This window comes from Anser anser (genome assembly GCF_964211835.1).
Source record: "Anser anser genome assembly, chromosome: 18".
Lineage (NCBI taxonomy): Eukaryota > Metazoa > Chordata > Aves > Anseriformes > Anatidae > Anser > Anser anser.
Window position 1 is genome coordinate 3,085,689 of NC_139739.1, and position 26,503 is coordinate 3,112,191.

At 51.2% G+C, this 26,503-nt stretch overlaps 1 protein-coding gene across 24 annotated transcripts in view; it reads left to right on the forward strand.

Moving 5' to 3' along the window:
• KDM2B (lysine demethylase 2B) overlaps nucleotides 1–26,503 on the forward strand; it is a 110,314-nt gene that overhangs the window by 82,298 nt on the left and 1,513 nt on the right. For 13 of the 24 annotated variants that reach the window (XM_083804289.1, XM_083804286.1, XM_083804269.1 and 10 more), the window contains 9 exons: nucleotides 10,240–10,464; nucleotides 13,952–14,095; nucleotides 18,835–18,921; nucleotides 19,476–19,745; nucleotides 22,410–23,083; nucleotides 24,526–24,689; nucleotides 25,189–25,350; nucleotides 25,603–25,704; nucleotides 26,033–26,251. In XM_083804289.1, the coding sequence (XP_083660415.1) occupies nucleotides 10,240–10,464; nucleotides 13,952–14,095; nucleotides 18,835–18,921; nucleotides 19,476–19,745; nucleotides 22,410–23,083; nucleotides 24,526–24,689; nucleotides 25,189–25,350; nucleotides 25,603–25,704; nucleotides 26,033–26,251 (2,047 nt within the window). The remainder of the gene's footprint in view (nucleotides 1–10,239; nucleotides 10,465–13,951; nucleotides 14,096–18,834; nucleotides 18,922–19,475; nucleotides 19,746–22,409; nucleotides 23,084–24,525; nucleotides 24,690–25,188; nucleotides 25,351–25,602; nucleotides 25,705–26,032; nucleotides 26,252–26,503) is intronic. The other 11 variants (XM_083804270.1, XM_083804278.1, XM_083804288.1 and 8 more) reach the window with 8 other exon arrangements.

The following is a 26,503-nucleotide window of genomic DNA, read 5'->3' on the forward strand; positions in this document are numbered from 1 at the left end:
GCCCAACAGTTAGGATCATATATCATACGAATGGACACTTGCACCAAAATAATGATCCTTAGAAAGCTATTGGGTAACTTTCTTATTCTGATACAGGTCAAGAAGCTGACTCATAAGCATCTCAGTAGGTTTGCTTTTCAAAAACATACGCACTGGCCTACAGAAGGCAGCGCAAGATCTTTTTTTCCAAGAACTTGCATATAAACCAATTTTGCATGTGCTTTTTTTCCCCCAAACTGTTTTCTCTTAAATATTTTTTCTACTATCAGCAAAATACAATATTCTATAAAGATACATAAGAAGCTTCAAAGGAAGGTTCAAATCAAAGGTATATTTATTTGTATTTATTAAAAACTTTTTCACCTCAACTTGGGAATCATAGAATCATAAACTTCAGCATGTAACACAAAAGCATGGGTGCTGTTTAGCACTGAGCACTGATAGCAACAGCTGAAATCTGTTGGTACTAGAGATGCTCGAGAGCAAGCACATACAGTGCAGGTTGTAGTCCGTCCGTCCGTCCCCATCTTGGTTTTACTAAAGGGTATTTGCATGAGAATGAAATCTGGTTGTTTGGCACTCACCTCCTCCTGCTGTTTATTCTTCACTTGAGGTTATTGCCTCAGTTTGTGACAACGTAATTGGTTTTTGTGGAGATGGTGGTATTGATGAGACTTATATGGGACTTCGGGAGAGAGACAATCAGCGCAACAGTTCAGAATAGGAAGTGCCGTCTGTTTTCATGCAGTTTTCGTTAAGGCTAGTTCAGTGGTTCAGTCTAGGATGTTATTTATTCTTTATTACATCACGCAAATTACATCACACAAAGCTGAAGTATGGACACAGTTATGCCAATACGAGCATGGCTAGGGTCAGTAGTGCTTGTTCCGTTTTCTGAACTGCTGTGAAGCGTAGCGGGATAGTGAAATGTGCACTGCTAGAACAGTTCGCACAAGGGTTGCTCACTGTTTGTTGTAATTTAGCATTCTCCAGAGTAGACAAGCCGAAAGGATCAAGCTGGAAAATGCTCTTTTAATAGTTCTTTCTGTGTATTAAATATATCTTTGAATGCTTAGCTGCTCTTGTACAAGATTAGATTTTCAGAGAGCAATTACAATCGGAAAAGTTCATTTTGTTGTAGTGTTTTCCCCCCCACTGATTCCCAATTTGCTATTTGATATCATATCCTATCCGATTTCTTTTTTTATTAAATGCCAGCTCTGCAAAGTTTACCTAGCATTTGAAAATCATTCCGAGATCTTCTTGGCGCGTGCGTCTTCAGTGGTTAACGCAGGCCTCGTAATTAGAGCTAATTTGTCAGTTGTGTTGCTGTTGCAAGTGGCAGACTGGAACACGCTCGCGGGTGGCTGAGGAGCGCGGCTCGACGCGGGTTACTGAGGGCAGCGACCTGCTGCAGCCCAGGTGGGCTAACGCGGGTATCACCAGTGCTGGGGCTTGTCGCGGATGAGAGCAGGAGGATCTGTGTCATGATTTAATTTGCTGTGAATGACATTTCACCGCGGTGTGACCGGTGGATTGTCCTTAGGGGACGTCACGAGTTATTTTTTCTCCCGTCTGGATTGTGGAGCCAAACGTGGAGCGGGGAGCCTGCTGTGGAACCTGAGCCCGGGCTGGAGGCTCGGCCTGCCCCAGGCAGGTGTGGGACCCAGCATATCCTTCCCGATGTTATCTGTTCTCCTGCCCCTGCTGGAGGCCGACTGCTCGAACCACAAACACAGCGGTAAGCGTGTCGGTTATCCTCGCTTCGTATCTTTAAACTCTCCTTTGTAGGCCTCTAGCGGGAAACGCATCCCCCCCCTTCCCTCTCTCCTCCAGAAAATGTTGGATTCTGATACTACCTTGTGCTTCTGAAAGCCAAGGCCTTAGGCACATGCCTTGCGTGCCTCAGCTTTCATCTGCTCCCGCTCTGGGTTGTGTACGAGCACAGTGGGGGAGAGAGAAACCTGAGGAGACAGGCTGAACGTAGCCCATGGTACGCTGGAGAGCCGCACCATGGGCTGCATGTAAAGGCCTCACTTCTGGCATCGCGGCAAGCAGGGTTTGGGAGAATACCATCACTTACCCATAATGTGAGCTTGATTTGGCAAGAGGACAGACGTGCGAACAAGAAATGGATATTTAATGTACGCACAATAAGGAAGGGATGTAATTACGCCAATCGCTCGGCTTTTCCTGCAGTCACCTGTAACTGTGTTTAAAGCTGGGCTGAACTTTGTTGCTTAAAGCTGGGAGGGGTGAGGCTCTGGGGGGCCAGGGCGTCGCAAAGGCACAAGGCAGCATCGCCGCTCGTGTGCCAGCTCCTGCCTGTTGCTGCCTCTTCTGCCGGGCCACCGCCGGGCTGGTGCGGCCACGTGGTGATGCAGACCAGGGAACCGAGCCGAAACTAGTTTGGCAAAAATCCTGCCGCGAAGACCATTAGATCTGCTGCTTTATGGCTTCTCGGTTGCTCAGCACATGCAAATATTTAATCTCATGTTTAATTCTGTGTTGTGGGCGTAGGAGCCAGAGGCAAAATCCTAACAACTTGAATGGAAGCGGGACTTCCCCTGAAAGCAGCAGGCCCATCAATGCAATGGGAAATTCAATTCTCAGCGCTCTGCTTCAGGCCTGCGTGCCCTGACCCCCAGCAGCACGCTTTCGAGGATGCCTCCTGCGTCCGAGGCGCTGCCCCTCGGGGCCCTGCGGCTCCCCAGCAGCTCCCGGCCGCGCCCCTCTCACCCCCCAGCGGGGCTTTTTCCCCCCCCCGGGGCCCCTCCGAGCGGTGCAGGGCCAGGGGGTGCAGGGCAGCATCCCCGGCATCGCAGCGCCGGGGGGGTGCCCGGAGCCGAGCCGGGCGTTACGAGCGCGTCTCCTTTGTCTCCCTCAGCCCGTGCAGCGCCGCGCACCCCGCCCGGCCCGGCCCGGCCCTGCACACCCAGGCAGGCCCCAGCCGGGCGGGCCCCGCTGCCCCCGGGTGGGGGGAGCCGAGGGGTGCCGGGGGTGCCCCCGCCGCTGTCCCCGCAGGCCGGCTTTGTGCGAGCGGGCCGCGATTGGCCGTGCCGCCAGGGCCAGCCCCTTCCTGGCTGCCTGGCATGAATATGCACGGCCCCCCTTCCTCCTCCTCCTCCTCCTCCTCCTCCTCCTGCATGTGTGTGTGTGTGTGCGGGGAGCGGGGCTCCGCCAGCAGCGCCGCTCCAGCCATGTCAGCTCGGCTCCGCCTGGGCCCACCATGAGCCATGGCCATGTCTGCGAGCGCCGACGAGGAGGACTACGAGTCGGAGCCGGAGCCCGAGCCCGAACCGGGGCCGGAGCCGGGGCCGGAGCCGGAGCAGGTCCGGGGCGGGCGGCGAAGTTTGCAGCGGGAAGGGAGGGGAGGAGGAGGCCGGGCCGGGCCGGGGAACAATGTGGGGCCGGCAGCGGGCCCGGCTCGGCTCGGCACGGCCCCGGGCACCCGGCGGCGGCTCCGGGCGTGGCGGCGGCCCCGGGAGGAGCCGGAGCGGGAGCCCCCGGCGGGGCCGGGCCGGGCCGGGCCGCGGGGCAGCTCCGAGAGGGCCCCGCGCCCCGCTCCGCCGGGGAGCGCGCACCCGGGGGGGGGCCCGCAGCTTCCAGCACCCGATCGAGCCTATCCGGAGCCTATTTCGTTATTATTTTTCCTCACGAAACGCCTCAAGTCGCCGAGGGGGCTGCGCGACTTCGGGAGGGAGCGTGGTGCTGAGCCCGGTTACCTGGCCGCGGTTCCGGGCAGAGCCTCCTCTCTCCGTTCCCAGGGATGGGGAATAAAGGGAAGGATGCGTGGTAAAATGAAAAGAGAACTTTTATTACTTCTCCCGGGGTTTATCCTCTGAAGGATTCCCTTTCCCTTTGGGGGGAAGGAGAATAAACTTTTTGGATTTATGAAGTAATCTGTGAAAAATAATCCGGAACGTGTGTTCTAGATTGCGCCTTTTACTAAGAACTGCCTAAGCAATTGAAAATGCACCAGGAATAGGATTAAACATGTGTACGCAGTTTAAACACAAACTCGCTATTTTTGTTCGTAACTCAAGGTGTTTTGCTCTTTGAAACGACCTCATAATTCGCTTTTAGAGACAAGTTGCTACGTAGGCCGGGCGTTGAGTCTGCCCTCTGAAACCCATCTCATCCCTAAGAGCTTTACTGTGCTTTTCTTTATAATTTCCCCAAGAAAGCAGGGCTGCAGGAGTTGGGCCCGGGGGACAGCGGTGTGCCCCGGGTGCTCCCCGCGGTGGTAGATCCAGCATGGAAGCATCAAGAGAGACGGGGCTGCGCCGCCTGGCCTGGGGTAGCGACCGCCCAGGAACCTCAGCCGGGTCTTGGAGGAGTAACTTTATTAAACCTTCGCTTAATTCCGTGGGTGGTGCAAGCGTGCAGGCCTGCGCCGCTGCTCCCTTCGCTGCTCGGCTCCCAGACCCAGCAGGTGAAGCATCTCGGCCCCCTTCCTTTTCTCTTTGCCCCACACCAGGCCTCTCCCGTTTGCTTCCCGGTGTGGGTGCGATCGCTGCGTGCTTTTGGTGAGGAGCCGATAGTTCGGAGCGGGTTGGTCTCCACTACGTCGTACCTGTGAGATCGCTGCTGGAGGTGTCCCCAGGTGCTTTGTTTCCTCTAAAACCCGAGGCTTGGCAGAATTTCTGTATCTTAACAGTTCATAACAAAAATTAACGTGAGAGAGCCACCAGCCTCTGTGTGGAATCTCTCTCCCTGTGCCACGGGGATGGTGCCTGGCACGTAGCAGGTGAAACTGCAACTCTACGGGCATAGGTGAATGGCATGGCTCCTGTGTGAGCGTAGCGAGGCGGTTTTCATCAGTCAGTTTCTTCTGATGTTGGCCTTCAGCCTCTCCCCTTCCCTTAGTCCTTGTCTGAACTAAGCAGGTGAAGCCCACTGTGTTCTCCAGCAGGAGCGCAGATAGGATTTACCACGCTAAAGTGGCAGCCGATGCCAGCAGCGGGGCTCGGGAAGGTGCGTGCCGGGCGTGTGTCCTGACTGCTAGGGAGAAGAAGCGTGGTGTTTTTTGTTGGACCAACCCCGATGGTTGGTCCCACAAAAGCTGCACGCGTAACCGGACTGTGAAAAATGCTCCCAGGTGGTGGTTGCAGAATTTCTTCCAAAGATGAGAAGCTACGTTTGTGTGATGTGCCCCAGCTCTGTGTAGCTTCCTGGTGCCTTTCTTTCTAAGAGCTCCTACTTTGGATGCAGCTTATCTACAAACGCATATTTTTGCCAGCGTGTCTTATTCCACCCTCCAGGCCTAACTTCTGCCTCCTCACCACCAGAGGGAAATAAATGGGGGCACTTGCTTTGGCACTGACGCGCCGGCTTATCACGCCCTGCACAACGTCGCTGCGTTGGCAGAAGAGCTGGTGGAGTGTTACTTACGTGCAGATGGACCTGCAAGGTAGAAACTTTCCCGTTTGGTTGGGAACGAAAAAGTTCCCCTGGTTTCCCTTACCCCTGACGTGCCCCTTACTGGTGGGCTAGGGCCAAAACCTGTCCTGCCGGCCACCTCCACCCGGCAGGAACATACGGGTGATGTGACCATCGCCACCAGCAGAAAACGGAGATCTCCTGAGTTAGCACGTGTATGCTTTTGGGCAGACAGGCTGTAGTCAGATGCATTGAGCCTGTGGCGTTGGCTTGAGCTCTTCACTTTGTGTGGCTTTTAAGGATGTTACTGGCCATCAGCCTGATTTTCGCTGTCTTCAACTAGCTTCCTCCTCGTCACCACCGAATGCCTGCAGCCACATCATCCTGCCCTTTCTTCCTCCTTCCTCTGGCTAGGGTTTCTGGTAATGGTTGAAGAGATTGCATCAGGATGCAGTGCCTTACAGAGGTCTGTGCACAGGGCCGGTGCCCCTCAAGCCCCAGGTCCTCCTCTCAGAGCTGATATTGTTGTGTGGATTCGGTCGAACTCCTGCGATCAGCATAACTGGAATCTGTCCCGCGCTACAGCAGGAAACCATCCCAGTCTCACGAGCGGAAGGGATACGTTTATGTGGCACAGCACCTTGGAGCAGTGAAAACCACAGCTGTAAGATGTCTGTTCTTGGAGAGATTTACGCAGTGGGATACGTAAGCTGTTCAGATCATACTTGGTTAGGAAGTGGAGCGCTTCGGGGTCTCAGAAGGGCACTGCACGTGCCCTTGGATGTTTCTGGAGGCACTCAGGCTGAAGTCGTGGTGCGGTGCTGCTGGCAGCAGCAGGCAGGTTGCTGAAGCTGGGTGGTGGAGCAGGACCCATGCCCACTTGCAGAAGAGCTTATTTCTGGGCTACAGGCTTTGTCAGCCTTGCTTTTAGGGCAGGCCAGGACTCCTCCCGGGCTGGCTCGTGCTGTCAGCTGATGTTCCTCTCCAGAGCAGAGGCGTTTGTATGCAAAATTGCCTGGTGACAACTCCAGCAGAGCCCGGTCAGCGTTGGGATAGCAGTTGGGGCACATCAGCACCCACTTAGCGATGCATTTACACCTGATAGCCCTTGAAGGGTTGTCTCCAAAGTTTGATTTGGTATTTTTTGCTAATCTGAGATCTTTTGAGCTAGTCTTTGCAGCTGTGAAGGTCAGAAGCGTGTTGCTGTAAACACCAAAGCTGTGATTCTGTAGCAGTAAGCTGTGCCCTTAGAGCCTCTGCTGGCTCTGGTCCTGGTTTTGGTCCTGAGCGGGCGCTCAGAGCTGCTGTGAAGGTGGCTGGCTTTTCAGTGACTGTGGAGCAGGGAGGTGACAGCTGATGAAAGTCTCTTAAAGTACCTGTAAGCAAGCAGTGAAAACTTGCAGCAGCTAAATGCTTGCCCAGAGCCAAGGTGAATGCGGGCTCAGGGGCTGTGACTCTTCTAGGTAGCATTTACCTTTTTTTAAAGGAGTTGGAAGTGTGATACCTCGTCTTACTCCCAGATTCACGCAGCCTTATTGAAAGACTTTACTCACTGGTGACCTCTTTCCCCACCTAGTCTGCTAATGGTTGTCTGCTTGGGGCGCTGTTGGATTTGGTGGGGTTTGTAGGAGCTCAGCGCTCGTGAAAATCGGTTTGAAGATTTGTCCCCTTCCTCCTCCTCCAAGGAGCAACAGGGCGATCCCAAATTCATGGCTTTGGAGTTCGGAGTGTATTCCATCCGATGGCCAAAATTTGCTCCCAGTACCCAGCTGCCGTAAGGGTCATGCTGTGTCTGGTGCAGGAGCAAGCTCTTAGCATTTAAATTTTGGTTGGTGTGGTTACCTTTGTGTGCTGCATGGCGGTAGTGTGGGGGAAAAGCCAGCAGAATGCCCCGTTAACACATCCTGTGTCAGAGGGCAGTGCAAGTCCACCAGCTTTCTGTGGAGGTGCCAGAGAACACACGGGATCGCTTTTGGTAGCAGTTCAGGCAGCTCTGTCTTGACCCTCTGGTGTTTGTTGTACAAATAGGGGAAAAAATCTCTTCAAATTCGGTGTAAGCCTTCTCTTTGGGGCAGCTGCCGGCGGTGGCCGCCTGCCGCTTGCCCCATGTTCACGGGACAGCACCACGGGGTCATCCCGGGAGGGTGCTGAGTCTCACAGGGCAGCCCCTGAGAAGGAAATCTCCACCAGGTTAACTGCCAGGGCTGCTGTACTGTGAGCCTGCAGGCTGAGCTGGAGGTCCTGCAGCATCTCCTCCCTAGCACCGACCTGGAATTCATCTGGCTGGCAGCCACGTGCTGAATAAACCCCAAGTCATCTTGGAGGCTCCTTCTACCCCCTTGAATCCCAGCACCTTTCTGGGAGAGCAACCCACAGGCCAGATTTTCTTCTGCTGAGGTTTACAAAGCGACCGCATTCAAGCCCCTTGAAACTGGATACGAGTGGGAATTCCTGCCGGGCCTCTCCAGCCTTGCTGGCGGGGATTGGGACATCCTGGTAGGAAACGGGGGAGGATCGAGGCTGGTGGGTTGGTCAGTGAGCACAAACCCAGCTGGTCCAGTTGCTTGGGTTTCCTAAAGAGCAGCAAAGAGGGCTGGGCATAGACCCGTTACGTTCAGTGAGCTCAGAGCTCTGCGTGGCTGCTTTCCGCTCCGTGGTGGTGATTTACGAGGAAATCTGAGTTGTGTGGTGTGCTCTGGCTTCCCACTTGCTCTTACAGCTTCACCTGCCTGCTTCTTTCTTTTATTTTTATTTTTTAATCAGGATTCTCGGTTTCTGCCTTCAGCGATGCCTTTCCACCACTCAAACCTTTCCGGAGTCCTTGTGTTCAAGACCCAGTCACCAGAACTGGGGCTCGGCTCGTGCCACTGTGGCAAACTCAGGAGTTGCCTTTGGGCTGGGAGAAGCACCGAGTTTTCATTTTCCTTGAGAGAGATTGCCTTTAAAAAAAGACCATTCTGACGGCATTGTAACTGCTGTTTGCCCTCTTAAAAAACTCAATCGTGTTCAAACCTAGTGGGAAGGAGCCGGGCTAACGCAGAACCTTCCACGTGCTGTCGGCAGGCGGGAGCTGCCCGGGTTGTTGAATGAATTTCAGTTTAACTTACTCCCTTTGGTTCGTTTTTCTCATTTCCTTTGCTGGTGGAAGGAGGCTGTAATAGAGAGAGTGGAGGGGTGATTCATGCTGAGGAAGGAAATTATCTCTTATCTAGGTGCTAAGCCGGTCCTGCCAGAGCCGACTTTAGCCTTGAGAGGCTGCAATGTTGGTCTAAAAGGCAAATATTTATTCTTTAGAGTGTCTGAAATTGATCTGAAAGCTGTGTCTAGCGCGGTTTCCGATGGGAAGCTACACCTCTCTGCGTTCACAGAGCACAGCGGGATTCAGCTTGCGAGTAGAACAGAAACCGCTGTGGAGGAGCGTAATTAAAAACTCGCAGGAATCCGTGTAACGTCGTCAGCTGAGTAATGCTTTCTCCCACCTCGGTTGTGCTGGTGGGTCTGTGGGAGAGGGAGCAGAGAGGTCCAGCTCCTTGCTCTCTGCTCTCCCAGTACCGGGGCTTCTGGGCTGGGGGCTCTTAGAGTACCAGTGCTCTGCTGCATCCTAAGTCACTGGGGGCTTGCTGGGACGGCTGGGAGGAAGGTCAACTGCTCACCCACGTGCCTTTTTTTCAGGGTTACTATATAGTAGGACACTTGGAAGCTTTTGCAGTACCAAGCAGAATGTGTCCGTAGCCCTTTCTTTTAAAAGCTGCGGTGGAAACTGTGCGTGGCTTTCTGTAGCCAACCTCCTGCCTCGGTGACTGCCCAGAATTCAGCACAAACAGAAAGTGAAACTGGTTAGTCCGGCCTCGCTGTGCTGAGGGGCACAGAAAGTGGCGAAGTTGTACGAATACTGAACCAGATGAGCTCTGCAGTCCTGTTAGTGTCATCTTTACGGTGAAAGCTGTCAGTGGTAAGAGTGAGCCACACCAATCGGTGTGTAATTACCCTGTGCGATGACGCTGTACTTAGCGACGTCTGGCTTGAGCTCTGTGTTCTTGTGCTGAACGGGGAGTTTCTCATTAGAACGTGAAATTCAGATATCCGGAGTGACTATGTTGCAGTTAACCTCATCATTTAAAATCTTTTCATGTTCCTTTAGCTTCTGACTCAAGGGTCGTTGAAATCTAGACCCGGGATGCCCTTTTTAGCCTCTGCACAGCATCAGTTAATGTTCTGGTTTTGAGCACTTGTTAGTGTTGGATAGGAGGGGAGCTACTTTGGAAGGGTTTTTGCAGTATTTGTGGTTTATTTCCTGTTATATCACTTGGCAGCAGTTGGTGCTTTTCTTTTAGGGAGATTGCTGTGACTTGAGCCATTGTTGCTGAACGTTTCCTTGCAGTATCTAGCCTCAGAGTTACTTTTGCTGCCTCCTTGGACTCCTCCGAAGGAGGAAAGTAGACCTGACTTAACCTGAGCACAGTCCTAGGAGCTCCCTAGCCCAGAGCTCTGTGATGGCACGGGTTGTATCTTTGACCTAAGCCAAGAACATCACTTGGGACTCAGTCCTGCGTTGAGATGTGCCTAAATAGATTGTCAGTGCCCTCCTGTTGCGTTGGGTTTACGATAGATCGGGCATCTCTCACTTGTGCCTAGGTTTCTTTGTCTTTTTACAGTGCGTCTTTCCCTCTAAAGGTGACAGAATTCCTTTAGCTCTAAGAGTGATTGCGTGCAGCTGCTGGGTATTAGCCATCTGTGTGTGTTTGATACATCTGCCGGGTTTACGTCTGCGACGCGTACAGCTCCTGCCCAAGGAATTTCTGTAGTTCAGGTGTTCGGTGGGACGTGCAGCTAACCTTGTGTGTCTGGCTCTTTCAGAACAGGGCAGTCGGACGGCCCAAAGGGAAGCTGGGCGCTGCTTCTGCGGTGAAGCTCGCAGCTAACCGGACGACCGCGGGAGCGCGCCGGAGGAGGACGCGATGCCGCAAGTGCGAGGCGTGTCTGCGGACAGAGTGCGGCGAGTGTCACTTCTGCAAGGACATGAAGAAGTTCGGCGGGCCTGGCAGGATGAAACAGTCCTGCATTATGAGGCAGTGTATCGCAGTAAGTGCGCTTGTGTTACAGCTCGTTCGGAGATTTCTTTCCTACAGCTGCCTCTCCTGGTGACAAGGTGTGGGACTGAGAACCCAAAACTCAGTGACATGGCTTTCATTCTCAGTAGTATTGAAGGTAGATGTGGAGGTAATCAATTCACCAGAAATTGGCACTCAAATCACACCGAAATTCTGGGATTTTGGGGAGAAGAGAGAGCGGGAAGTTCTCATTGAAATGAGAAGAGGCCTCTTTGGTTTGGGCCTCTGAAATTCCTGAGAAAGCCACCTTGCAGCCATCTGTACCACCTTAAGATGTGCAGAAGTCTTTGGTATTCCCCAAGACTTTGGCATTGGTGACCACAGGCTACTTGGGATCTGAATTTCAGTTAATTTGCCATTTACTGAAGCATACAAGAGGGGTTTGATTGAGAAGAGCTAAAGAGCCATCCACCCCAGGGTCTTCTCTTCCTCAGGGACTGGAAATGGCTGTTGGGGGATGCGATGAGTGTCAGAACAGGGCAAGCGGTACTCAAAGCCAGTTTCCGGGGCTATTGTGATGTGTTTCTTAGAAGCTTCTTGAGTCGTAAGTGATAGCTTTGTGTTTAACACGTATTGACAGATTAGTCTTCCATGAAGTTCTGAATCATTGCTTTCATATCGACTGTCACTGAGCTCCTCAGGCTTTTTGTCCACAGTGCTCTTGTTCAAGAGGAAAAATTAGCTTTGGCTTTTCTCATAATTCTCTGGGAAGGCCTTTTGTGTAGTGTTGTTGAAGGTTTTTTGTTTTTGTTTTATTTTTTGTGTGCTATTTTTGTTTGTTTTGTTTTTAAGGGAAGGAATGTTGTTTATTCATAACTGAATTACACCATCTATACCGATTGCTCACTAACTCTTGATTTAGTCCTGTTACAGTTCCTTTCACTTACATTTTTTTCTTTAATCCTGATGAAGAAACTGAAGTGGTGGCATTATTAAATGGCTCGGGTCAGGTTTTACAAACTGATCCGCACTTAGGGTTTCCAGCAGTTGCTCCTGGTAGCTCACACTGTGTCCTGCTCTAAGCCATGCGGTGCTCTTGATAGAGGATTCAGCTCTCCTGGACCTTTTAGTAAAGTGCATAGAATATCCACCTTTCTTCAGAGTGCTTTCGCAGCTCAAGTGTCTTTTCTTTGAACACTTGATTTCCTGGAGTGTGGCATGAATCGAACAGCATGGATGAAGAATTTATTATTCTCCGGGGAGAAGAACTAGTGAAACCATGCTGCCTTTTTAGTGGAGGGATTACATTAGGGCTGCAGCATGCTTCCTCGTCCTGCCTGTTGAAGGAAATTTTCATAGTAAGGTGTTTCAGTCTTGATGCACAGGCTGAGCCTTGTGGAGGAGAGCAGCTGGGTTCTCTTCTGGCTGTGCGTAGTCATCTTCTCATCCCCTCTTTTCGTGTGAAGACGTATTTTTCAGTTGGTATCTGCAGGCTTATTTCCAGGAGCCGTGTTTAGAACACACAGCTCTGTAGCCAGGGCGCTTTGATTCCTTGTCCCACCCGTGCATGTGCTCGAGAGGTACCTGCTCTTTGTGAGTTCTCGGTGGTGTAAGGAACGGTGGGAGTCTTGCAAACTTCCTTAGAACAGCGAGAGCGCAGTAAATTAACAAGTTGAACCGTTGCAGTTTTTAATGGTGCCTTACGTTTCTATAGGCAATCCAATTGTTTTTAGTCTTGTTCATTATGTTCTCTAACAATTGCAGCAGTAATATATTGTGGTACGCATCCAACAGCTCCCAGCTAAAAGAAACCACCAAAGCGAGGCTCTGTGGAAGTAATGATCCCCACAGTTCTGGGACTGTGCCTTCCTCTGGTTAATAACACTGACGATATTAACTAGGCGCAGGCTTTCATTAAACTCAGAAGCCTTAAGAGAGCCAGCACTGCCGCTCAGAGAACAGGAAACTCCTCTGCATCGCTGGTTCAATCAAGGGAGGAGACAGGAGGGCCTGGGACACTTGATGCTGCGTCGAGTAGGCCTGAAGGGAGCGGGGGGCTCTGTGCCGGGAGGTCAGGTTGTGACAGCAGAGCTGCTGTTCCAGTCCGGCAGTGGGACAGAGCTAGTTGGGGCACACAGGAGGTTCCCTAGACGCCCTTGCTCCCAGCAAGAAAAGTTGTACTGCTTCTGGGCTGTTCGTTCCTCGTGGGTGGATATAAATAGTTGTTGTGTGGGAGATGGGACAGAACAAGCGGACAGAGCCATCGCAGCTCTGGGCAGCTTAGTTTTCCTCTGGTTTACCTGCTGGCGGATTGGGATCCTGGGGATTCCTGTTGCGTGCATGGAGGAAGGTTGGGAATTCAATAACACTTGCAAAATGCTTTGAAAATGGAGCGTGGGTAAGTACTGGCATGAGAAAGCAGAAAAGCGTTGCCATATCTGATGCTGGTGTGCGGGGCAGCACGCTGTGCTCGCTATTGGCTTACCATAGTTAGTTTTCTCCCTGTCTGAAACTTCCTGAAGGATGGGCTGTTGCTGCAGAGATTTGATTCAGTGTGCAGTTTTTCACTTCCAGTCTTTATTTGCTCCATAAATGAGAGATCCTTGCCATGAAAAGCCACATCTCTGCCTCCAACTACCTGATAGTTAGGGAGTTGCAACCTGATCGATTCCATTTCACGTTATAGCCAGCTTCTTACAAGGATCTTCCTTTTATTTCTTGTAATGGCTTGTACCTTATTGCAGGAAACAAGAAGTTTGCTCCTCATTAGCACTAAGGTAGCTTTTTAATTAGACTGGCATTCAGTGCTTTGACTTGGGTGATGGATATAAGAGATGCTGCAGTTCCCTTTCTGCCTCAGCAAAAGATAGAAAAAAAAAACACACTGAGCTTCCCACTTGTGACACTTCTGGAAGAGGAATTCTCTTTGTAAGTGTCCGTGCAGTGCTTTTTGCAATGCTCTGTTTGGGAGCAGGGCCTCCTGTGATAGACCATCAGTCAGCAAAAGGTCTGCTCCTGGGTCTTGCTGTGAGGGCTGGGTTGGGTCCCACGACATCTGCCTGCCCTGCCTGTAAAATGGGAGCTGCCAAATTGCCAGTCAGATTGTGAAGCTTCACGGATGCCAACAGTGATGTTCCAGGTTGCTTCTTTTGCCTCCCATTGTATGGTAGAAAAGTGACGCACGTGCCAATGTCTGTGTCAGCTCACAGATTCAAGAGACCCGCAAAAAATCCCCAACGTTTTCATCCCTGCAATGCCCCGTGGATTTATGTTGCTAGAGGGAGGGCACTTTCATCCCCTCAGCACGTCCTGCGATGCCTGGTCTGGGTACCCAGCCCCAGTTACCAGTTTTTCTTGCCTTTGTTGATGTGCTGGGATGGAGCCTTCAGCAGTTTGCACAATTAAGCCCTATTTATCTTCTCTTTGGAATGAAAATACTGTAAATGCATTTTGAATTCTTCTGTTCCCATATGTCTTATGTGCCCTGATCAAGACTTCCTTCTGATATGTGTAAACAGCCGGTGTTGCCTCATACTGCTGTATGTCTGGTGTGTGGAGAAGCTGGGAAAGAGGACACTGTGGAAGAGGAGGAGAGCAAGTTTAATCTCATGCTAATGGAATGCTCCATTTGTAATGAAATAATACACCCAGGATGCCTTAAGGTGAGTGCAAGGATGTAATACCTGTTGGAAACAAGCAAACTAAAAGTAGATTAGATGTCACCTTAACGTAAAAGTAGGGCACAGAAGTTAGAAAAAACTTTCACGGTTTCATCTTTGGAAACTGAATGAGCGCAGAGTTGGTGTGAGAAGCAGGACTGAAGCCGTGGCGTGCGCAGTCCTGGCTGGCAGGAGGGAGCTCTCTTCTGATGTGACCAGCATCCATCCCCTGGCTGCCCTGAGCAAGACCGCAAAACATGCGTGCATGCAAGTGTTTTATTTATTTTTTTAACTTCTTATTTAAGTGAGGTATCTCAGTTGGCACGGGAAGCTCAAGAGGACATAAGAATCTACCTGTACGTAGTGTTGGATGCGTTAGTCACAACCCCTCTGTCAGCAGCTCCTTCCCGTGTCCCACAGAGTACAAGGAGTAGTTTGCTGTCCGTGTTCGTCCAGGCACAGAGCTGCCTTTTGGTGGCAGCTGGCGTAAAGGTGCCGTGAGCAGACGTGGCAGTAGGACCGCAGCTCTAGAGAACAAACTGAGCAAGTTTCAGGCTGCAGGAACGCTCAGCCTTGGCTGACTCGAGCACCGCGAGCAGGTATCCTCTTTGTCAGTACCAGAAGTGTGATTTTGGGCAAGTCTGTGTGTCTGAGCACTTGGAAGCCTCCTTTCTCCAGAGCTGGTCGGGTCGCGGCTGCTCAGCCATTTCCTGTTGCTGATTTGTTTATGGTTAAAGTGATTTGCCAAAGCAAATGTGCTCTGACATACCGTGCCCCAGAAAGCAGCCTTTGGCCCCCCGGGGATCTCCGGGAGGGGAGGCGCGTTCCTCCTGCGGGCCCGGGGTGACGCTCTCCTTGCCTTTCACTGTTCCTGCACCATGTGCTGAGTTACACCGACCGACCCGTGTGTCCCTAGAGCAGAAATTTAGGCAGCTTTGGTACCCGCAGCTCCTGCCACTTGGGGAGCTTTGCTTGCTTAAAACAAAGCTTCGGGGGGGTGAGGAAGTGAGGTAAGGAGCTGCTCCTTTCTCGGGGTGCCTCGGTTCTGCCTTGCAGCTGCTGCTTTACTACTCCAGCCCCCCTCAAAAGGCTCCACACCCCCCTTCCCTCACCTTACAGTGCCAGTAACACCTTTTGGCTGGGTCCAGAGCCTGGGATTGTTGTCTAGTGGCAGTTCAAGCATGGTTTCCTCTCACCATACCACATCTGGGACTGGTTGCACAGGATGTGGGTCAGATCTGTGAACTCAAGCAAGTGCTGTTTGTTCCTTTATGCATATGTGATGTTCTGAGTGATGTTTTGGTAGCTAGGAACAACGTTGCTCGAGGTATTGCTGAAAATGAAGCGGTGGGAGATCTGCAGCGTGCCTTGTTTTTTTAATTACTCGGTGCTTCTGTTGGGCTGGAGTGGTGGGACAACTGGTGGTGGTTGGTTACCCAAACAAAAGGGCCCCAGGAGGACTTCAGAATCGTCTTGGAAGGCGAGAGGAGAACAGCAAAAGGCAAACGGGACCTTTTCCTTGGTTCCCTCCTTGCTCTTTATTCCTGGGCTCCGCAGTTTTCTGTGAGGCAAGAACCTGTTGCCTTGTTCATGTGATGTGGGCTTAAAAGCCCCGAGGACAGAGTCCCATAAACAGCCCTTGTGGGAAGTGCCTTTGAAAGCAAACGTGGCCCCAGGGCAGCTGCTGTGGGTGCCCACCAGGAGGAGGTCCCCTCCTGTCCTACCCAGAAAGCAGGCAGCAGGAAGATGCGTGAACCGTGGGGGTCATCCCCAGCGAAACCTCTGGCAAACGTACTTTTGGGGGAAACCAGCAGAAATGGGGCCAGGGAGGGGAGGAGTGAGCGTCCCTGCCTGCCTTGCTCCCCTGCAGAGAGAAATCTCTCCTGGGTGCATCTCCAAGGCTCGGGCACGTGCGCTGGGCTGCTCGTGGGTAGCTCGCTGCTGGTTTGGAGCCCGTCCTATTCCAGCTTGGCTTTACGTGTTCGTGGTGGGTTTTCTCCAGGAAAAAAGTGTCAGGGGATGGCCTCGTAGGGCATCTGCCACGTCTGTCGCGTGCCGTTGCCTAATACTTGAGCTAGCTTAATTGTGCTGCGGAGGGCTGAGTGTCCGGCTTCTTGAGAGGCTTTTAGAGCTGATCTTTAAGAATTAAATGATCTTTAAGGTCCCTTCCAACCCGAAGCATTCCATGAAGGTAGCTGGGGTGCATCCGTGCTCTGCCACACTCGCAGCCTCGAGGAGCTCCTGCGGGTGCCCTGCTAGCAGGGCGCGTTACACGCCTGTGTAGGAGCGGTGTGAAGGGCAGCCAGGTTGTGGCATGTCCTGAGGAGCGGCACGGGGTGCTTCCTGACACGCTGCTGCTTTTCTTGGAAAACACAATACCAGCGCGAGTGCTCGTTCTGCCAAACAGCTTCTTAGGAAAATCATGTTGGCAAGCCTTCCGTGAGCACAGCGCTGCTTCCAGAGGAAGCTGCCGAGCTTTTCAGAGGAATATTGCCTCTCGCTGTAGCAGAGCGTTTGAATCGAACCAGTATTGATGGATTTCTCTTGCTGCAAGTCCAGTTACAAGTAACGCTGGTTAGCACGGGTGGCCAAGTGCAGTATCTGATGCTGTTCCCTTAAGGAAAAGGGGTTCATTTTCCCAGTAAGATCCTCTTCTTTTTCATCTTACGTAGATGTAGTGATAATGATGGAAAAGGGGGGATATTTCAGATGGATTGACAGAAAAGCAGACATAGTAAATTAAAAACAAAGTCCTTTTCCAGCACAGCTGCATTTCTGCCCCTGTCTTGCCCAGGTGTGTCTGTGCCTGGGTTATTTCAGTCTTGGCGCTGCCAGAAGTCAGGGCTCTCGCTCAGCGATACCAGACCAACATCCCGGGGTCTCCTTACTCCCCGCCAGGCAGACCTCCCGGCAGTGCAGGCTCACGCTGAGGCTTCCTGAATCGCCGCCCTCGTGCTGCGGGTACGGTTCTGAGGCTGCCCCCCGCCGCGGCTCAGACACCCACCTGCTGTTTGTAGCAAACACGCCGAGCTGGCTCCCACCCAGCCTAGGAGGCTTGGGACAGATTCAGTGGCAGGTTTGCGTGTGTCTAATTAGTTTGCTTACAGTTCCTCACATCTGTTCAGTTCCTTAAACTTCACAGAAGGGACGGAGCTGTAATGCTTTCCCTTTGGTAGCATTTGTTCTATATTCGGTGCGGGAAATAACTTGTTCCCAACTTGGGCTTGGGCCAGGGATTGTTCCCCCGAGGCAGAGATGTGTACAACAGCTCCTGGAGTATCTTACACCTACCATGGGAAAGAAGGTTCAAAGGCGCACAGTTGTGATAAAAACCAGTATTTAAATTCTGCCCACTTCATTTACTCGTTTATTAACTCCAAAAGACTTGCTGAGAGAGACTGACATGTCATCACTCTTGCTGGATGGTGAAACTAGAAGGGCTGCTGTCTGGCTCGGGGACTGGAGGAAGCAGTTCCCTAAAAGTGGTGCTCGCTCCTGCGCAGCCAGCACGTTTTCACCCAGCTGGGAGGAGGAAATGTTTCAGAAGCAAGAAAAATCTGCAGATCTTTGCCCTTGCCTGTTTCAGCAGCAGTCTCCTGCTACTGTGCTGCCGATGCCCAGCTGTTTGTCTTGACTGTAGACAACAAAAACATGCTACTACAGTCATGAAATAATCTTTTCTTTTTCCCCCTCAAGGCTTTTGCCTAAATATATATCCAAATCCTTAAGACGTGAATGTGCCATCAGTGAGCATATGTGTTTGTGTGGAGGTGCTTTTAGCCTAGCTGTACTGTTCCTCCTCAGTTTCATTCACAGAAATTTCTTTTCAAGCCACCTATCTCCTGTTTGGAGAGTAGCGAGGGCTCCTGTGTGGAGAGGCAGAAAGCAGCTTCGCAGCCCTCTGCTTTCGGCTGCGATGCAAAATGTCCCAGTCCCGCGGAGGTAGCCGAGTAGTAAGAGCTTCTCTTCCTCGTGCTAGCTGGGTAACTGGGCGGTGAGAAGCCTTGAAAACGTTTTCATGTGTCCGGTCTTCTGAATACGTGTGCCTGTTCTCCAGCTGACTTGGCAGCCAGCATTTTTACTGGCACATGGGCTTGGGGGCTGGGTGCACGGGGCTGCGAGCTCCGTCCATAAAGAGAAATATTTTAAGGAACACTTGATTACAGTGCAGGGTGCTCTGCTTCTAAAAATGCCTACCAGTATTAATATGTGTGAGAACGTGTGTATGGGAAAAATCCCTTCCTATTAAAAGATCAGGCTGTGCCTCGCTTCAGGGTTGGGGGGGACACGGGACGGGACCTGAGGCTTTCACGTCGATGTGGGAGGCGTTTGGAGATGGCACGGTTACAGCCCTTGTTGGGGGGAGCTTTATGGTTTTTTTTCTGGTTTTGCTTTTTTTTTAATTATTACAATTTTTGCAAGAGCAGAACGTGCCCTGTGTTAATTAGGATTGCCCTTGACCTTCACAGAAAGCCCAAACCTGAACCCCGTGTCACATACCAAGCTGACCAGCGCGCTTGCCTCCCATCGGTGTTCCCACGAGGGTAGTTTTGTGGGACCGAGGCTGTGCTCAGCACCAGCACCTGTGGTGATCTGGGTTTCTTTTCTGTAGCCATCGGGAGGGCAGCAGTCGCTCAGAGAAAACGAAGAGCTGTAAGAGATGCCTCTGAATGATTCTGCCTGTAGACTTGTGCAGCTGCCTGTAGCTTGCTGTGAATTGAGTTGTGCCTCTCTTTCACCAGGTGAAGGAATCAGATGGTGTGGTTAACGATGAGCTGCCGAACTGCTGGGAGTGTCCAAAGTGCAACCATGCAGGGAAAACTGGAAAAGTGAGTTTAATGGGGATAAGTGGTGCTGGAACGAAATACAAAATCTTCAAGCTTTCCCTCTGGCTTGTAGATATAATTTTGCCCAGTACCAGCTTTTGTTTTTGTGTCTAATTCAGTTGAGTCAAATGAAGTAAGCTCTTGGCTTTCTGTTTGTTCCCCAGTCGTTTTCTTTATTTTTCTCCCATGTGCTTCACCCAAAATCTGGGGAGAATGTAGGTTAGTCCTGTGCATTGCTGCATGTTAAATTCTAAGATGAAAATACTTCTTTGGATTTTGTAAAAAGGGAAGAAAAAAATGCAAAACATGAAGTGTCTATTGGAATCAGGGAAGCGTTGTTTGTTTTCTTTTTTTTGTGTTTTTTTTTTTTTTGGTAAACTGAGACACTGCACGTGTGTATAAAAACTTCTTAAAGGTTGAAACTACTTCTCCTGTAACTCCTTGTTAATGCTTTTGTCTGTTACAAAGTGATCAAGCCACCAGTGCTGGAGACAACTTACCTAAATAGCTGAGAAAGGCATGAGATATAAAGTTTGTTTGTGTTTTGTGTCTCTTTGGCGTACAAGCAAAAGCGCGGACCAGGATTCAAATACGCATCAAATCTCCCAGGCTCATTGCTGAAGGAACAGAAAATGAACAGAGACAATAAGGAAGTAACAGATGCTGCAAAACGGAAAGGGGACTGTGAAGAAACTCCCAGGCGGAAATCTGAGGAACATTCCAAAAAGACTCAAGTTGACTCAATACTGAGGAGAAAGTCAGACGAAGTACATCTGCGGAGGAAAAGGAAATTTGAGAAACCCCAGGAACCCTCTATGAGAAAACGGGTATGACAAAACACCCTTATGTACGTACGCAGATGCGCGTGGGCTGGTTGGGGCTGATGTCTCTTGCCTTCTGGCTTGTACCTCGTCTTGAAATCCCAGATTGCTACAAAAGAAACTGCGATGTTTTACCTTCCGCCCTGAAAACTGCTAGTCTAACAGGACAGTAGTTTGAATGGTGAAGCTCGGGTTGACATTCAGAGGCTGAAAACACTGGGCTGTGGCTGTTGGTTTATTCAAAGTACTGGAAAACCCACTTTAACTAAAAAGTCACTACAAGATGCTTGGAGTAGGATCAAGGTGAAAATCAATTTTTTATGGAGACCTTTTCATCTTTAGCCACTTGGTGGCGCGTGGCAGCATGTTTTGTGGCTGATTCACAGATGTACAATGCTCGAAACTGATCAGAGGACCTTTAGAAATGACACCTTCTGTAGCCTGCAGAGAGGAGGAGCTGCTCTCAGCAGCAGTGTAGGCAGAGCTTCTTCCCCGAATTTAAAATTCAGAGCTCTTGGGCCAGGCAGGGACACTCCGAATTGTCATGTGGATTACAAAATATGCTAATAAGGACATACAGAAATGCTGGTTCGCAGAGGTAGAATTGAGGACCTATATTTCACTTCTTTCATGAGTAATCATCAGATGGCTTTAACACTGGGATCAGTGGCAGGTTTTGTACTGCTTGTGTAGTTTGCTAGGACTTGGTAGTCGGTCTGCCCCTCAAGGCTTGGCAGAGGGAATGCCACGGTACAGTAAATATAGGGATTGTTGGTGCTTTTGTGGAGTGGGAGAGCAAAATTCATGACACCACGTTATGCATATCTGCTTTCTGGCCATGATTTCCTTCTCCCGTCCCTGCGGACTCACTGGAGTGTTTATGGATGGCTTGAATTGCTCCGTGAAAAGCCCCCCAGCGTGTGAGGAAGGCATTGCTGGTCGCCAAACCTTCAACAGACAGCAGAACAAATGTCATGTTCGGGGGTTTTTACTTGTCTTTCTTCCAACAGCTAAAACTTGGAGAAGAAGAGAAACTCTTCGGGAAGAAGGTGCTTTGCCTTTTTAAAAGATGTGTTCTCGGTCCCTTTTCATCCTTCTCACGTGAGCTGAATGGTGAGCCAGTTCATCAGCCATGTCTTTATGTCACAGCAGGCATCTTTGTTATGCCCTGTACATCTTGAAGTTACAGAGCCTCTCTCTTGCAAGCCTTTACGCTCCAGAATAGTTAGCTGCAGTGTCTGGGTCTGTACTTTCTGGTTCTGTGTCCTGTATTAAAATGCAGTCAAAAGCTGTGTTTTGACGGCATCAAGGAATAAAATCCTGTTTTCTGTACTGATGTTTTGCTCTCCCTGCCTGGCTGAGCCTTGCCCCTGCCACACGCCCCCTCTGCAGGCTGTATCACAGCACACGTGAAGCCCCCTGCTGGCACAATATTGATTCACCTCTCACAATCTGCTGTGATAACAGAAGCCTGATACCTTTAAGTTATGCGCTCGTCAGTACCCTGCATGAAGGATGCTGCAGGCCGGCAGTAGTCTGATGGTTCACTTCTTTTCTTCTAACCTGTCATTAGCTTTCTGAGACATCTTCCTTTGTAATATGTTTAAGGACAGGGTGATCAGCTTTCTCTGAAGTCTGGAACGTAGGAGCAGATCACTGACTTGATCCAAGTAGTTTATTGGAAAAGCATAGGCATTCCGGTACAGCAAGCGTGTTCACAGCAGTTCACCTTTTCTTGCCAGTCCTGATCTCTTCTTATTAAATCCGTTTCATTTTAACAGTTGCTAGCTTCTTCTTGCATGCAGCGATCAATTAGTCTTGAAGTTTTCCTTGCTCTTGGTTGATACATCTCCTACATTTCCATCCGGTGTGCATCCAGGAGAGACTAGATTAAAGCAAGCGAGTGAAGCGCGGTTCGCTTTTACGAACAGTGACCAGGGCAGGGAAGAAGGCGCCAGCCAGCCCTCGTGAGCCCGCGTTGCGTCGGAGATCGTGGCAGCGTGAGGTCCCGTCCGCCTAGCAGTGTCAGACCTGTCAGTCGCATCCCCTGTTCTGCATGCACCGGAGGTGGGGGAAGCTTGAGAAGATGAACCGAGTTCAGTAGGACATAAAGGGGCAGCTAAAGTGTGGTTGACCGAGGCTGTGAGTATCCAGCAGTACAGGCCACAACAGGAGCACAGCCACAGTGCGAGCCGGTGATGGCAATCCAGGAGCTTTCAGAAATTCAACTTTTGGCCATTGGGCACCCACGCGTGTCAGGCAGTGTTGACAGTGGGAGCTTTGCCCAATGAACGCGTCCCGAGCCTGGTTTCTTCTGGCCCGTTGGGGGAAATAAAACCTGTCTATCGTACGCTGTTCATCTCGTGTATGTAAATTGTCTGGTGTGTAACGATAAGGCCCTTAAATCTGCAGGATTGTGCATGGTGAATCAAGGCGTTTATCGCTCCCTTGGAGTCCGGAGAGCCAATAGCTGGCCTCCTCATCCGTGTGATGGCACTTGAACTTGATACCTTTGGCCGGCGAATGTGCCCATGTGCTGGGACGGGTGGGGCGCTGTGCTGGCAGGCAGCCCGGCCCCCCAGGCACGGCTGCCCTGCGGAGCATCAGCGTGCCAGGTATTGCCGAGCGCCTTCTTGCTCAAATAGTCAGCCCTTGTCTCTTCCTTTTCAGCGGCGATCGTGGAAGGCTTCAGATGACCGAGCTGCCATGATCAAACCCCTGCGGCGCCTCAAGCAGGAGCCGGAGGATGAGCTGCCAGAAGCACCCCCCAGGTCCAAGGACAGTGACCAGTCGCGCTCCAGCTCGCCCACCGCGGGTCCCAGCACGGAGGGCGCCGAGCCCAGGGACAAGAAGAAGTTCAAGATGAGGCGGAAAAGGCGGCTTCCCAATAAGGAACTGAGCAAGGAGCTCAGCAAGGAGCTCAACCAGGAGATCCAAAAAACCGAGAACAGCCTTGCCAATGAGAATCACCAACCCATCAAATCCGAACCGGAGAGTGAAAACGAGGAGCCTAAGCGCGCTTTGAGCAACAGCGAGAGACTGCATAGGTTCAACAAGGGTTTGAACGGGACTCCCCGGGAGCTGAGGCACCAGCTCATCCCCAGCCTGCGAAGCACCCCTCGGGGAATAACCCGGCCCCCGCCTTCGCTCTCTCCTCCCAAATGCATTCAGATGGAGCGGCACGTTATCCGGCCGCCTCCCATCAGCCCCCCTCCGGACTCGCTCCCCCTGGATGACGGGGCAGCCCACGTGATGCAGCGGGAAGTCTGGATGGCTGTCTTTAGCTACCTCAGTCATAGAGACTTGTGCATCTGTATGAGAGTTTGCAAGACCTGGAACAGATGGTAAGGAGGGGGGGAACCGAGCTGGGTCTGGTGGGGGGAGGCTCAGAAGGGAGGTGGGTGACCGGACGTGCTAACGTCTGCTCAGAGAGCTGTGCGGGTTGTTAGTGAGGCTCTGCTGAGCACAAGGAGGAAGGCTGCCCGGCAGTGTCTGAAGGAGCAGCTTATCTTCTTCTGGTATTTTCTCAGAAGCACTTCTGGTGAGAGTTTTGTGTTTGTGCACCAGGCTGCTGGGGCTGTAACCCCCAGAGCAGGCTGTTCCGTACGGAGACGCCACGATGTTCCTGCGCGCTGGAACAGCCAGCCTAGGTCGTGCTAAGCCTTGGTGTCATTGTGCCCCCAGGAGCTGCTCGCTGCTAGCGCAGTTGTTTTTGCAGCTCAGCCATTAAGTATCTGTTAAGATACAGCGAGGATCTCCCGGTGCCCTCAGTGTACTTCAGAAGGTCCGTTCTGGTTGTTGCCCCGTAGAGGGTACATGAAGAGCGATCCCGTCTGCTGATTCTCCACCAGCAGAGCTGGTGGAGGAATCCTTTATCATCGCCTTTACTTACAATGTGTCTGTTGGGTGCTCAGGGCACCAGGGTGTAAAAATGGACACGGTCAGTGACTGTACCACAGTCATTAGTGGACAGATTTATGTGTTTCACTGAACTTGCAGGAAAGTATATCTTTGTCTGACATCTGAGATTGGGCTGTGGTGTGCACACAGATGGGCAAATCATACAGAGACTCCTTGGTAGCACAGTCCAGTAACAAACTGGGTAAATGCCAAAAAGGTTGGCAATCTGGTGCAAGGTGAGGCCCATGGAACCCCTCCTCCCTGGGTTTCTTGGTGTCACAGAAAGGTGTTAGATGCTTTTTCCACTTCAGTACGGTATTTTCTAGTGGAAGATGCAAGAAAACTTCGAGTCTTGCAAACCCATTAGGGTTTCTTGCTGGTGGCCCTTCAAGAACCATAAAGACAGCATAGAAATGCAGAAGCCATCTAGATGGGAGTAATGCAAAACCACAGAACCAGGAGAGGGGGGGCTGTTTTATAAAATTCACTGGGTTTAGGTGGAAAATGCAGGGGAAATCAGGACAGTAGCTTCTAAAACCAGTCTTTTTATTCAAAAGGTAAGAAGGAAGGTGCTTATGTTCAGGCTAGGAGATGGATTTAATAAACACGGTGATGACTTAAAGTGGGATCCTAAGTTGCTGATGTTTGCAATTCCGTAGAAATAATTCCATATTATATTGCATGATGTATTTGGTGGAGAAACTTCAAACCTACGTAGCATTGTTTCTGATGGTGTGCTTACCTTAGCACCACTCAGCCTTAGTTTTGCTATTTCCCATTAAATGCCGTAGTTTTCCCTGCCATTCAATGACACCTTTTAAAGTCTCGCAGAAATGAAAACAAGTGCCAAATTAAAGCGCTGTTGGCTTTTTTTCTTTTTGGGTAGGTGCTGTGACAAAAGATTATGGACCAAAATAGATTTAAACCATTGTAAATCCATCACTCCACTTATGCTTAGTGGCATTATTAGGAGACAGCCTGTAACCCTTGATCTTAGCTGGACAAATATATCTAAAAAGCAGCTGAGCTGGCTTATCAACAGACTGCCAGGTAAGTGATGTTTTCTTGATTGCTTCTCACCAAATCTGGCAAAACCGTTTGTATCTAACCTGCGATCTCTGAGGAACGGCTGGCGGGATCCCTCTATCTGATGCGAGGAATAGATACCTAGGGATGAAGCATCAACATGTTAAAATGAGCCCAAAAAATAGTTATGTTGTGACTACTTGGCGTTGTAGGGAAAGTAATTTGAGGCAGGTCTTATTCTACGGGTAACATTGCTGGGGGGAGTGCCTGTGCTGACTTGATCAGCGAAGGGTACGGCTGAGGGCTGCTGGAGAACTGTTCTCCCCCACAGAAAGGAAGTGGCGGGAGGAGGGCGGGAGGGAGGGCTGGGCAGGAGGAGGCTCACGGGGTCCCTGCTTGCCCTGGAGCACTGGGATTGTTTGTCAGAGCAGCACTGGGCTCACCCCAGCCTGCGCGGGGTAGCAGATCACCACGCACACCTCTCTGGGCCAGCCACATGCTCCAATTTCTTCTGTATCTGCAGGTCTTCGAGACCTGCTGTTATCAGGGTGCTCATGGATAGCAGTGTCAGCACTTTGTAGTTCCAGCTGTCCTTTACTCCGAACTCTGGACGTGCAGTGGGCAGAAGGCCTGAAAGACGCCCAAATGAGAGACCTCTTGTCGCCACCCACAGATAACCGGCCAGGTAACAGGCGGGAGGAGCGCGGGAGGCCTGTCCCATCTGCTCTGTGGCACGTTCTGCTGCTAGTCCCACCTGCAGGGAGCGGGCAGGAAGCCCTGCAGCTAGCACCGGTGGGGTTCTGGGCTCTGCTTGAGGTGGTTCAGTAGTGACTCGCAACACCTCGCTGGAAGCCGCTGGGTATTGAGTGATGTTCTGACTGCTGAGCAGTCATCTGAGCCACTGTGCTGGTTTTCTGTCTGACTTTCTTCTCTTCAGGCTGCAACGGGTGTACTTTAGAGAGTATGGAAACACTTTCTTCCAGTTCAGGGAAGGAGCAGTTCTGTGGGTCATGCCACATTCGCCCGGATTTCAGCTCAGGTGAAATTTTGAGCAAATCAGATCTGCTTTCTGGCATGCACTGCACAGCCTACTGCTTATTCCCGACCTGTAATTCCGCTGGGCCCCTGCAGTTACTTTCAACCCTTTTGTTTTAAAAGCAGGAGGTGGTTTTTGCCCACGTGCCTGTACCAAAAATAGACAAGTGTTCCTGCTGATGTCCCCTCCAAAGCAGCAGACAGGCAAAAGCGTCTGAAGTTAACTTAGGGCAGCAGTGTTGTGTGTCACAGTGCATTTCCTAGAGATGTGCAATGTTTGCGATGCGGCGTGAGGCTCGGAGGAGTGACCTCCTGCCTCTCCTGCTTTCCAGGTCAGATCGACAACCGGAGTAAGCTACGGAACATAGTTGAACTGCGCCTCGCTGGCCTGGATATTACCGACGCGTCTTTGCGGCTGATCATAAGGCACATGCCTCTGCTCTCCAAACTCAATCTCAGTTACTGTAATCACGTGACAGATCAGTCTATTAACCTGCTGACCGCAGTTGGAACCACCACGCGGGATTCGTTAACAGAAATTAATTTATCAGGTACGCAGCACGAACTCATGGGAGGGGAGGAGGATGGGAACAGCTCATCGCTGTTAGACCTGTGTGAATAGTCAGCGGTGGAAGTGGTTTTCCCCAGCTACCTCTTTCCGTGCCCCCGTCTAACTTCCCCACCAGTACTTGATTTCTGTGCTGCCGGTGTAAGTAATCCCGCAGCTGCCCAGCTTTCCCAGGGCCCTCCCTCCTCCGGCTGACTGCCCCTCCCTGGTGGGAGCCACATGCTGTTACCTCGCT